This window comes from Sesamum indicum, linkage group LG3 (genome assembly GCF_026168435.1).
Source record: "Sesamum indicum cultivar Baizhima isolate 11 linkage group LG3, ASM2616843v1, whole genome shotgun sequence".
In the NCBI taxonomy this organism is placed as follows: Eukaryota; Viridiplantae; Streptophyta; class Magnoliopsida; order Lamiales; family Pedaliaceae; genus Sesamum; species Sesamum indicum.
In genome coordinates, this window is record NC_142659.1 from 5764609 (window position 1) to 5778547 (window position 13939).

At 35.0% G+C, this 13939-nt stretch overlaps 2 protein-coding genes across 2 annotated transcripts; both read right to left on the reverse strand.

Annotated features, from left to right (window-relative positions):
* Positions 1-3366: 3366 nt before the first annotated feature.
* LOC105157481 (protein JINGUBANG-like) lies at positions 3367-4885 on the reverse strand. Its single transcript, XM_011073886.3, has one exon. It carries the CDS (start codon positions 4767-4769, stop codon positions 3504-3506), a length of 1266 nt encoding a protein of 421 aa, XP_011072188.1. The 5' UTR covers positions 4770-4885; the 3' UTR covers positions 3367-3503.
* Positions 4886-10353: 5468 nt separating this feature from the next.
* On the reverse strand, positions 10354-11697 carry LOC105157482 (putative late blight resistance protein homolog R1B-16). Its single transcript, XM_011073887.1, has one exon. The coding sequence runs from the start codon at positions 11695-11697 to the stop codon at positions 10354-10356; it is 1344 nt and encodes a 447-aa protein (XP_011072189.1).
* Between the last annotated feature and the right edge of the window lie 2242 nt (positions 11698-13939).

Below are 13939 nucleotides of genomic sequence, written 5' to 3' on the forward strand. Positions count from 1 at the left end.
TTATGAAGGATGAGGGAAGCTTCGCATATGACTACGTAAGCTCTTACGCATAGCAGTACAGAAATTAAAATAAGGTTTAATTAATAATAAAGCTGTAAATCAACAAGATTTAAAATTCCATAAACACTGACTGATCCCCACTTAAGACAAATCTGCATCCTTATGCAGTTTGTCTACCCAGTTCTTGACAACAACAATTAAAAAAAAAAAGAAAATCTACTTTGTTAATATTTCTTACTTTAGCTCTTAAATTTTATTAATTAATTAACAAATCATATGAGGTCCCTTTTAATCAAATGATCCCTTTTTGAGCCTGCAATTGATAAATTCACAGTAAATTTTGACAAACAATTTGATTATTTCCCTAGTTCTTTTCTTTTCCTTTTAATAGCTCACATTATATATATATATGTAATTTAATTGTATATGCATTATTGCGAATGATTTGTACACGATGAGAAATTGCTACGATTAACGTACCGATGGAACATAATTTCATCGTGAATCATGTTGCTTTATGGGTCATGGGTACCTATAAAAATTAATTAAGGTCGACTGTTAAATTTACAACGAATATTCTATTACGAAGTTTTATCATACTTTTTTGTAATTATGCTATCATGGGATTTTTTTATTGCAAAAATTGTTCATTAAAAAGAAAAAGAAATTGAAAATTGATGGGAGTTATTTAGTAAAACTTCTTGAAAGACCATTCTAGCCTTGAAGAAGGCTATAATTACCTCACAGGACAAAGGTCCACATACTTTTACCTGGGTTGGGTCTAACTCGAGCCGATTGACAAGCCATGGGTCTAACTCGAGCCGATTGACAAGCCAACCCGAAATTCTAGCCATTGATCTGGTATCAATATCCCAGTGGCTCTAGAGTAGACACATGAATTCGTACAGTCTAGTACATTTGGTACTTATATTGATTGTTCCTCATTTGGAAGATATACATTTATAATTAATTGTAAGGTCTAATTCTACATGTAATTCAAATTATCTAAAACGAACTCTGACTTTAGCATCGAAAAGTTTCAGTTAGGGACCACCTTAACTAGCCTAACGATTTGTGTTGCAAGTTACCTACTTTATAGTCCAGCTCAAGAACCATGTTTAGACCTGACCCCTTGACCTGCATACTCGACTCGAATTAAAAATAATATTTATGATGGTATGTATGATGTTGCAAATACCTGCAAGGCTTCTTTCCTGAATTGTTATATATTTTTGAGAACACGATTTTCTGATCGTCTTCTATTTTCTGTTTAAAAATTCTATTATAAGAAAAAAATTTCAAGAATTTGTTGCAAATATTCATTGCAATTCTCATCTTTTAATTCCTTGGTGGTGATAAATATGCACCCGTAGTAGTACTCCCACATAAAATTTCATAGGATTAGTTATACTTTTGGTCCCTCTATAGAGCCATTTATTGACTTTCGATTTCTAATATTTTGCTGCCACGATTTTGGTCTTTAATCTGTACTTTTTTTTTGTTACACTTTTGGTCCAACCGTTAGAACAAGTATTAAAACTAATAGAATCGGGAGACCATGGCTGTGTTGGAGAAGTTGTGTTAGAGAACACGGCCAAATCCTGTAATGCGGGATGGAGAACAAGTTTTCACTACCAGCCAATGACAGGAACATGACCGTATTCCTGAAAACACGGCCATGCCCCGCGCAACCTGACTAGGTTTCCAATACACGAGCATGATTAATTCATTTACCCCAATCTCTTCCCTTTCGCTTCTCTTCTTCACACTTTCATTCCGCCCACAAATTCCTCAAATCTGCACTAAAAAATTGACACCAACCTCAATTTCCAGGGCCGCGTTCCTCCCACTCGGCCAGGCCTTGAAATTTGTTCTTCTTCCCGCAATACATGGCTTGGCCATGTTGAGGAACACAACCATATCTCTCGATTCTGTTGGTTTTAATCTTTTTTTTTTTAATTATTGGACAAAAAAATATAAAAATAAATAAACATTATAAATCAAAATATTATGGATCTAAACTATAATCAACCCACATTCCGTACATATATAAATTAATATTTTCATTCTTTAGAAAAAGGGGTCCCTTTTATGCTGTTACTTTGTGCACTTAAAGTTTATTAACCTAATTTGATTTTGGTCTCTTTGCTGTTCTTTGTTCATTGGTAGATGTAGCATTTTACTATATAAAATTGTCTGGTGTTGTTGTGCACTTTCTGCGCAAACATTCGGTGTCTCATGTGGGCATGATTGCATATGTAAATCCCCACATATCTTGCAACAAATGTACGTATCCTATGTAAGCTGCTTATAAGTAGACTGATGATTCCATAATATAAGCTAAATTTGTACTAGGTAGGCCTATATATGTTGCAATTACAGCTTCACATGTTTCATGATTTAAATATCAACACTACCACCAGAAACTCTATAGTGCAATGGATCATTCCGTTAGTTTTCGTTAAAGTTTGCATTAAAGGGACATATTTTAAATATTTTTTTTAAAAATTTCTAAAAATAAAGTTGATATTTTCACCATATTGTCTAAGAATTACACAATTATATCAAATATCAGAGAATTATCAGTATTTTCTAAAAGGGGTATTTAGAATTTTATTAAACCTTAAGAGAGTTCCTAACAACTAATTACTCAGAACTAAGTTTGATGCTATTAACACCCTACACTAGTCATAAAGTTTGAAACAAATGTGCCTTAACCTTTTTGATTTCTAATAAATAACATTTAGTGTCTTGAAAATCATATAAAAGTTGTAGGAACTCTTTTGATCAAAGAAAAGTAGTTAAATGGGCAGCTGGTCAAATATCTGAACAAAATCTGCATTCACTTTGGTTTTTTTGAAGCAATAAGTGACATAAGAATTACTACTAAATTATATGTGTAAATTAGAATGATGTTTTTTTAAATTTTTTATTTAAAGAATTATAAATACCTTTGAGGTTTAATGAATTTGTGTAATTTTTATATGAGGTATAAAATTATCAATTTTGACTTTATTATACTTTTTTCTAAAAAAAATAAAAAAAACAATTGTATGAGGTGAATGGGAAATTCTGAAAAATTATAGAAAAATAAGTAAAATTATAATTTATAGACCATAACGGTATTTTGGTCATTTCATAATAAAATATGAATGAAAACCTAATAAAAACTAATTCTTAGACGACCATTAAAATCAAGGGGCACTGATAATTTTTTAAATAATGAGAAATATTTGTAATTATGACAAATTCAGACAACTTATTGTAGTTGCAAAATTTATAAAGAATGTGATATGTCAAACACTATATATATGAATTAAAACCATATATAAATCAAGCTGTTCTTGACAGGAATGAAAAGGCAGTCTCTCCTCGTATATATTAATAAACCTCTGCAGAGCGAGGCGAATATGGTTGCACATGGCAATATTATTGAACTAACTATAAATATTAATGATCATCACTATCTAGGAAAACTCAAAAAAAAAAAAAAAAAAAAACCCTCAATCACTTTCATCAGAAATGATGACCTTCCAGGCCCTGATTTCTCCATCCAGGCTTCCACTGAAAACTCTCAAACTATCATTCAAATCTGCCCCCGGAATTCCCACCAGGGACTTTACAGGTTTGCTATGCCCTTCCAGGACTGCCAAACAGCTTCCCCCGAAACCTTTCCCGTATTTCCAGATTCTCACAGTTCTATCTGATGAACCACTTATCAGCACACCATTTACATGCACCAGACACAAAATCGGCCCTCCATGCCCTTTCAAACAACAAGAAACAAACATATGATCATGATTTTGATAATTTTCATTACCCTTCTCCCACACAAGAATTTTTTTATCGCCGCCTCCAGAGCACAGAATCGACCCGTCCCGTGTCAATGCCAGTGCATTGACGCTGGATTTGTGCTTAGCTATAGCTGTTAGCAACTGGTGCTTTTTTCTGCCGTCAGGTTTTCTCCACACTTTTATGTACCCGTCTGCAGAGCCCGTGTAGATAGTTTTATCCAAAGGGTTGACGATAATGGCGTTTACAGCATCGGAATGCGCCCTGACGGACTCCAGACAGTGCATGTCCGACGATATTTGCCATATCTTGAAGCTCTTATCCCATGAAACCGAATACATTAATCCAGCATCATTGTTCACTGCTAATCCTGAGACGGCATCCGCGTGCTGAATCCAGAGTTGCCGCTTGTGTCGCCTGACCTGAACGTAGTTCTTCGCGAACATACAGTTTAACAGACGATCTTTGAACGTGGGAAGCGTCGAGATTAGCTGGTGCTTCTGTTTACTCGAAGATGTGATCACCTGCTTCCAGACCCTAATCTTGCAATCTTGATGGGCTGTGAAGATTTTTCCGTCACTAAATGCGATGGACTTGACCAAACCCAACCCGGGCCCGAACGCATCCACGAGTTCAAAACTGATCAAATCAAAGACATTTATCTCTTTGATGGATGCAGCATAGAGGGTGGTGTTTTGCACTGCCAGGCAGCTGATCTGTGGGGTTAGGGTTCCTAGGGTGGCAATGCAGAAATGGGAAATAGAAGAGGGTTTTGCTTGGATCGGACAACCAGTGTAGTTATTACATGAACTGGATCCAAGACTGTTGAAACTTGTGTCTTCACACAGTGTGCGTGCACTGTGTGTTTCTTGGCTGGTACTAGTTGTAGCAGAAGATGACAGATCAGATGGAGATTTTGAGAGGATCTCTGTGTTATTAACATAACCATTTGCAAGCCATTTTTGGATTTCCTCCATTACTGATTCCTTGGTTGCAGAGAAGAAGATGTTTTCTTGGAGAAAAGAAGTAAGCAAATAAACACACACATACACACACAGCGAGTGTTCAGGGAACTGTGGGGAGGAAATTAGTGAGCTGCATATGATGTAGGGTTGAAGGGGGAGGGGGGAGGGGTGTATTAATATAAGAATTAGGCAATGGAGGATTTGACATTTGGACAACACTTTAGTTTAGTTTTATATCAGCCATTCTTTTACTCTTCTTGTGGGGCCAAACTATGTACATTTTTAAATTGGTTGGCCTCACATTTGTCAATGAGGGCACAAATTTTTATGTTAATTATGCCTAATTAAACTAATGTAAATGGACCATTATTAATGCTATATTCTCAAATAATTACTTTTACACATTTTTCAATGCTTTCTAGTTGATATGGTAGTTTGATTGGTATCTCTTTGTTTAATTAAACTTGCATCCCACCATTAAGAAACATGAAAATTTAATAAAATATTCAGATGGAATAATTTGGATTTAAGTAACGAATTAATTTAAATTATAGAAATGGTTCTAAATAGCTTCAATGAAAAAAATTAAAATCTATAGATAGTTGATAGAACATAGTTCAAACTAGGGGAACAATATTTATCATTCCATCGTTTTTTCTATCTCGTTGCTTAAGTAATTACTGAAAATAGTCTCATAATTTGCAAACAGACTCATTTTCAGTCTTCTTGCCAAATTTTATTAGAGAGTTCACAAAAAAGATCAACTACAAATCATATGGCCGTTGTTTTTTTAACATGCAGTGGAAGTTTCATATGACTTGGACATAATTCTTATCATATATTTGTAAGTTGAGTTGCTACAGCAGAGCTCGAATAATATAAATTTTGATAAAATTTTTTGAATGCGGAACTATATATTTTCTTTATTGAGCTACTTGGCTCTATGTCACAAACCATGGGATACAAACCTATTTATAAGACTTATTGAATGGCTCTAGAATGCCTAATATTAATTGAAAACACTTATAAAATACAAATAATAAATAAGAATATTGAAAATTACTTAGGAAATACAAATAAACTAAATAAGAAGTTTGAAAGGTCCATAAGATGCATGGATTTCCAGCAAAATTTTCATTCTAATCAAAATTTGTAAGAGAATTAAAAATGAGAATTTCTTAAAGTTAGAAATAATTTTTGAAAATTCTATAAGCAATTAAACTAAAAGTATATATGTACCATACTATCTAGACACGAAAGATGTAATTTTTTTTTTTATTTAAAATAGAGTTGAAAGATTTAAAATTCTTTCTCATTTGGAATTATAAATCGATCAAAACAAATTAAAAAAAATGGTTTTAGCAATTTTCCCATTTCGGAATCTATCAATATTGTAAATTAATAAATTACTGTAAAAAATTTTAATAATCTTGATTAATGAGAATATATATATATATGTTATTTCGAAGCATGCCTAAGCAGTTCTTGTTTGACTGCCTTTGAGTTATACAAATAAAGTGCTAATTGAAGAAACATGCATACATATGAGAAACTTCATTGCGACTTCAGACAGAACATAAATATATATATATATATACACACACGAGAAAAAGGTAATAATTAGAAAGGTTAAAGTTGCTGACAAATATTAATTGATGGATGCTGTATCTTTGGAGAAATATATATATATAGAGAGAGAAAGACAGACAGTAATGAACTGAAAAAGGGTTGAAGTAAACAAACATTCTGAGCACGTGGTCTGAGAAATTTTAGTGGGGAAAAGGTCCACCAATGGCAATGAGGGTTTGATGAGATTTGGCTGAAAAAGTAGCTTGTTTTTATACTTTGTATTTTACTATGTATGTATATGCAAATGCCTAATGCCGCTGGGCCAGGGGGCCTTTTTAAATTTGTAAAACAGGTGAACATGATCCATCTATTACTTTCTTTCTTTTTTTGTAAAATACATCAATAATTTTAAGGGTAAATTATGATGGGATTTTTAAAAGTTTATTATAATTGTAAATATCTTTTTAAAAATTTATAAATACTTCTAAAATTACTAGAATCATAATAAATAATACACCTACAATAAACTATTACGAAATAATATTTGTTAGAGTATTTTTATTTTTTAAAGAAAATAAAAAATATTTATAATGTAACAAACTTTATAAGAACCTTATATAGTTTATCCTATTTTTAAAACAATTAATATGCTATAACAATATTTAATATGCGAGCATAAGTAACAAAGAAAAGCATCTTCTAGGAGCTCGAGTACTGGTCGACGCATCTGATACAACACAATCTTGATGTCATGCACATTGAGAAGAATGTGTTTGACAATATACTCAATACCGTGATGGATATAAAAACAAAACGAAAGATAATCTGAACACATGGAAGGACCTGAAGAACATGTGTAATCAACTGGAGCTTGAGGTGGACGAAAGAAAATCGAATATAATGTCCAAAATCGTATAAACCCTGACCAAGGAACAGAAGAGGAGAACATGTGAATGGATTAGTATCTTAAGTTTCCTGATGATTACGCATCTTTTTTGGCCCGTTGTGTCAATATGAAGGATTTGAGGCTTCACGGCATGAAGAATCATGATTGTCACAGACTGTGACTTCTATGGAATTCTCCAAGAAATAATTTAGTTAGATTGCCCACTTATCCCAAACATGCAGATTGTTCTATTTAAATATTGTTGGGTCGATCCCGTGAGAGATATGAAGGTACATCCTCATCATCACCTCGTTGATGAATTTCAAGAAGTATACCAAAAGAACGAACCATTCATCCTGGCACAACAAACAGTACAAGTCTACTACAAGGAGTACCCTAGTATGAAGAGAGACAAACTGGACTGGATGACTGTCTGTAAAACAAAAGTCAGAAGAGTCGTTTATGAGTCTCAATGGGTCGAAGTTGCGTTTCAAGAGGATGAACAATACCTACTCTATAAGTTGGGACGAAAAGCCATAATTATGACATGCATGACCCAAATGGTATTCAATTAGTCGTTGAGCTTTCTGTTGCTAATCAACAAGGAGCAGTTACATTCCGATCGGAGAATTGTGAATCTAATGACGAGTCTGACTAAAATAACTTTGACGAGAATTACGAGACTGAAAAAGACAATAATTATGATTGATAGTTCAACGTTTCTATAATCAGACATCTATAAATAATTCTTGCATAAATTAATAATTAATTATATAATTTTATAAAAATATTTATTCTATTTAGAAACGATCACAAAATAGAAAAGATTGTTCCTACTAGGAACATTCTCAACTAAATATCTTTCCTAAGTGTATCCATTCCTTAAAATTCATGAAAAACATTAAATTTCAAATTGGAAGGGTAAAAACAAATCGTACCTAAATATATTACAATATCTTATAGAAAAAAAGGAGGAAAATTCACTTGATTCCATCTGTGTACTGGTGCAAAAGGGCCGCTTTCTCAAAACGTGAGAGATGCACTTGAGAGTCTGTCGTCCCATCATATTCAGCAATAGCAGGAGTACGGCAGTTCACTGGGAGTTCATCCGCCATCACTGCTTCTGTGAAGGGGACACCCTATTGCTTGTCTTCTGGGGTCCCTATTATCTAGTGTTGTACATCTTCAAGACCCTTTTGAAGGTATTTCAGTTATCCATTGTTTGGGAACTTCCTAGGGAGCTGTTGGAGGGAGCCTCCCACCTAGTGAGGTCCTGGTCACAGCGATATCTCCCTTTGGCGGACCTCCTCATACTCCTCCTTCAAGGATGCCTACTTCCCCCACAGGGGCTGCGCGGGCAGGGATTAGTACCGCTATTTTGCTCCCGTATTGCTGTTGCGACCACCTGCTAAATTGCGCCTAACAAGGTTGGGGAAAGTTCTCCTAAAGTGATCTTTGAGGAGGTGCTTCGCCTTGGAAGATCAACTAAAGGGTCCATCACTTTGGGAGACAGCAACGACGCTGGCAAAGCGGGGACAGATCCTCCTCCAATCGAGGCTAGGAAGGTGCCTATGACAACCTACAAAGGTTGATTGTTGCCGGATGCCTCCACGGCCTTTTGCTTCTTACCAGGATTGTTGGGGGTTTCTATAGTAACTTACGCCTTTAACTCAAATTCCCCACAGACTATCAATTGATGCGTGTGATTTTAGTACAGGTCCAATGGATGCGGACTTGTGCGATGGGTCTGCATTGCTTAGGAAAGAATTCGAAAGGAAGAGACCAACAAAACAAAATGTTAGCATTTCGACGCCCAAATTAGTATTGGATTTGAAGACTAATAATTCAAAATAATAAAAAACGTTAAGAGAATGAAGCATGATGATGAAAAATAGAGAGAAATGTAGCAATGTAGCAGAATAATAGCCAAATCTTCGTCTGATAAAGGTACCCCCCCCTCCCCCGCCTAGGGATGAGATAAAGTGTCCTCCTTCACCAAGCAACTAATCTTGCCTCCTATTTCTGCGATGAACAGATAAAATTAGTCAAGATAAGGTATGATCAAGTCCAATTTTTTAGGAATCGCGTTGTTAGAATTATTAATTAGATGAGGGAGAGAGTCCAAGGTTGAGGATGACTCCTAGTCCATAAGAAGTCTGCTAAATTCAAGAGCTCGAGTTCTTGAGGAAAACCTCCCTGCTACACGTACTCCACTCTGGTCAAAGAGCATACGTAGAAGGTCCAAGTATATGTCACGTGGGCTTCAGAGAGAGACGTGTGTATAGGAGCCGGGCCAGCTGTTGGTGTTTGGGCTACAATCATTGGGCTTCATGAAGCGGGCTCCCTTCATCAGAACGGCCGTGCCCATGGAAGGAAGTATTGGGCCTCCTAGCTTGTTGTTGGGCCGTCATTTGAAGGGCCATACCCATCACACATCATACATACATATATATATATATATATAGTTTTTGCAATTTATATTAGTATTTTATATATTATTTCGATGCTATTCATTTTAAATTTTATTGTGTCCTAGTAAACTAATATTTTTAAATAAATTAATACTCTTAATCTTTTAACAAATTAATCAAGTAGAAACATTATTTGCTTATATATTTATTTATTTTAGTTAAATATACTTATCATTATCAAATAGTTTAAAGGTGTTAAATTTTTTATATAGCTCTCTGTTGATAGATTATTATTCTTTTATAACTAATTTTTATTTATTATTGAAAATATTAGTAAAGCAAGGATATGAATTTTTTTCTGCAATAAGAACAACACATAATATAATATAATATAATATAATATAATCCTTATACCTAAAAAATAGTAATAATATACTAGAAGTCTAGAAACAATTTGAAAAATTTAGTAAAGCAACAAACAAATGGATGGAGAGCAATACACTTTTAACTAAGCATTGGGCAAATTTTCTTGATTGTTCGGAGTTTATAGTGTTCGTATTGGAGCTATTTCAGTCACCTGCAATTTATAATAGAAATTAATTAAACCAAGACTAACTTGACTACTATTTAATTAACACTAAGACTAACCTGACCAGTAAGGAGCATAACAAATGCCTTTGTCATAGATAAGTATGAAAATTATTGACTAATCATGACTAAAAAGAAAAACTTAAATTTCATATTGTTTTATCTTATCTTGATTTGATGGAGTCTTCAAATGTTGGGAATTAAATGTGATAAGAGTTTGTATGTTCCAAAGCTTTGAGAAAGCCTCAGGAAGGATTGCTAAATTGATGGACAGAGAGAGATACCTCAACTGAACCAACTGGTACATGTCAGCAGGGATTCTTGTAAATTTGATGGGATTGACTTCTAGGACTCTGAGCAATTTGAAAGCTGCAGGAATGGCTGAAGCGTTTTCCGTTGGCAGGGCACGAGGACCATAAGGCTTGAAAGAGATAAAGTTTAGGATGCTGGAATGAATACAAAGACGACGAAACTTTTGTAATTCAGAAATTGAAGGTTCAAATCCATAGATAGACCTTTCCATTTCTTGGAGAAAATTTTCCCTTTCGTTCCCAGCTTCTTTTATGCAAAAGTCACGTAGCATCACATGAATGCGACATGTTTTAACTCTACTATCGGGTCTCCTTTTCTCAACTCTTACTAAATTCCTATTAATAAGATCCTCCAAGTAGTTGTATGTAGTTTCTTCCAAGTTAATACCAAACTTTTCTTGTATGAATCCTTCTGCAATCCACATGCAGATTAATTTCCAAGCAGGGATCTCAAAGTCTTTCGGGAACATCCCCAAATAGAGAAAGCATGCTTTGAGGTGACGAGGCAAGTCATCATAACTCAATGCTATAGTTTTCTCCATACGTCTTTCCGGGTCCCCACTAAGATATTTACTCACACTTTTAGATACTTCTGCCCATGTTTTCTTTCTTGAACTCATGTCATCTAAATCTGAATTTTTGTTGACAAGAATGTCTCCTATAACCACAACTGCCAAGGGTAACCCGTCACACTGATTTGCAATTAGTTTTTCTAGATCTTCCAACTCAGGAGGGCACATTCGCTTACCGAAAACCTCCAAACACAGCAACAACCAACTCTCCTCTTGAGTCAAGAAACGCAAATTGTGGGGTGGCCTATTTTGGTTAACATACTGAGCCACTTCAAGATGAGGAGTGGTAATTAAGAATTTACCCACAGTAATATTGCTCTTTGGGGGAGCAATCTGGAGTTTTTCCCAATTCATAGGTGTCCAAACATCATCCATGACAATCAAGAACTTCCGATTCTCTAAATAAAACGCAACTAGTCGTGCTAACTCTTGATCACTTTTGCGATACATGTCCTCATTGAGCCCAGTAAGACTTCTCAGAATGGTAAGAAAGATGTCTTTTCTTGTGAACTCTTGAGAGACATAAACCCATATGCGGATGGGGAAATGGAATTGGATTCTGTTGAAACAGGCAAACAAGATATTTTGTGCAAGAGAAGCCATCAAATTCATATCAATTACGAACGATATTGGAATTGGATCTCAAAGTCTTTGCTACGGACGAACACAGGATCAAGAAAACCATCCTTATAAGAATTACGAACGATATTGTTAAGTGGATATCAGACAATCCTAATCAACTATTACAAAGATTGGAGTACGAAACTCCAAAATAGTTACAACCCGAATATTACAGAATTAATATAGACAGTGAAACAAAAATAGAGAAATAAAGAACAAAACTATATTAATAGAGATAACAGGTTCAGATCCAACCAGATCCAACAGTATGGGGTAACCGGTCACAAGAGTTCCATACCTAAAAGAAACTGACCCACGGTAACACCAAGGAACCTCACGAAAACGACCACAAAACCCCAATCACTCAGATTTCTTTATCTCTCGGTCACAAAGACCCTCAAGCTTCACTGTTTCACAAAGGGAATGCACAAAGCCTTTTGGATGATTTTTATTCGGTGTCTGAGAAAAGAGACGAGGTCTCTTATTTAAAGGGCCGAACAAAACGGTGAAGAAAGAAGGTCTTGGTTACCTTCCAAAAACAATCAAGTTGGTTTAGGAAGGGAGCCATAGATCCCGGTGAGAAGAGGAAAGAGGAAAATAGAATCACAGAAGAAAAGAGGAGAAGAGAGAAGACGTCTGTCGGCGCAAGAATGAGAGAGAGAGAGAGATGATAGTGAGATTAGGGTTCAGCCGTAGACATAAGTAGTGGGGGAATGGGTCGGGTTTTACCAAGTTGGGTTCTTGGGCTGCCAAGATGGGCCGGTTCTTGGGTAATTAGAGTGGGCCATTAAGAAATCACTTGGGCCACAGAAAATAATAACACACTCCACCTTATACTAAGTCTTTTCCAAGGACGAGGTCCGAAGTTGTTGGATCTGGTTTTGTCATCATAGCCTAGGGGCCCGCCCCTTTTGTACCTGCAAGAAAATACAACAAAATTAGTCAGGGGCTAATTTTAAGATTTTTAAACAGTTAATAAATTTCTCAATAGGAAGGCTCTTTGTACCCATATCTGCTGGGTTTTCCTCAGTTCTTACCTTTTCCAACTTGATAACCTCCTTGCTTACAATATCACGAATAAAATGGAATCTAACGTCAATGTGCTTAGTCCTATCGTGAAAAACAAGGTTTTTGCAAAGTTGAATAGAAGATTGACTATTAGAAAACAGTGAACCGATTTTTTAGAAAATAATTTCTTTAATAAGGCTCTCGAGCCAAATAGCTTCTTTGAAAGCTTCGGTAGTAGCAATGTATTCGGCCTCAGTAGTAGATAGTGCAACAATGTGTTGTAGTTGGGACTTCCAACTTATGCATGATCCACAAAAAGTGAAAATATAAGAGGTAGTAGATTTCCTACTATCTTCTTCATTAGCATAATTAGAGTCAACATAACCAATAAGATTAATAGAGTCAGAAAATTTGGAGAAATTTATACCTATGTTGTCCGAACCACGTAGGTACCTTAGGAACAATAGCCTCCCAATGGGGAGGTCCCGGGTTAGACATGTACCTGCTCAAACAACTTATAACATATGTAATATCGGGTCTAGTACATACCATAAGAAACATTATGGACCCAATAACATTAGAATAAGGAACTTTACTCATTTTCTCTTTTTCAGAAGAGGTTTTAGGGCATTGGTTTTTGCATAATTGAAAATGAGCAACTAAGGGCACATAAGTGGGTTTTAAGAGTATAGAAAAACTTTTTCTATTTGTACAAATATCCATGCCAAGAATTCTTTCTGCGTCACCAAGGTTTTTCATTTCAAATTTTTTGGAAAGATCATTTTGCAAAGATTCAATCAGTTTTATGCTAGGACTAGCAATAAGCATGTCGTCAACGTACAAAACGAGAAAGATAGGAACATCATTCAAAACTTTGAAATATAAGCAATGATCATAGTCACTTCTTTTGAAAAAATTTGGGACTATTGAAATATATCCTTCCCAAATTTGCAATGAATTAGAGATGTATATATCTGATTGGATAATACTTTAATTAAATTTGCAATAGATTTGCAATGACCTTGGGGTGGAATTTGCTTACCAAAAAATAAAAAATATTTGCAACGGCTATGTGATGGATATTTGTCCCAAACACCCAAAAGAACAGGACAAATTTAAAATAAATTTGCATCGAGCCCCCTTAAAAAGTCTAAGTGTTGATTAAATAGCTTTTTTTTATTTTTTTTTGGATAGACGCCCACCACAAAATCCATTC

Coding starts and splice junctions, on each gene's coding strand:
- LOC105157481 (XM_011073886.3), bottom strand. CDS start 4,769: ATGGAGGAAATCCAAAAATGGCTTGCAAATGGTTATGTTAATAACACA.
- LOC105157482 (XM_011073887.1), bottom strand. CDS start 11,697: ATGGCTTCTCTTGCACAAAATATCTTGTTTGCCTGTTTCAACAGAATC.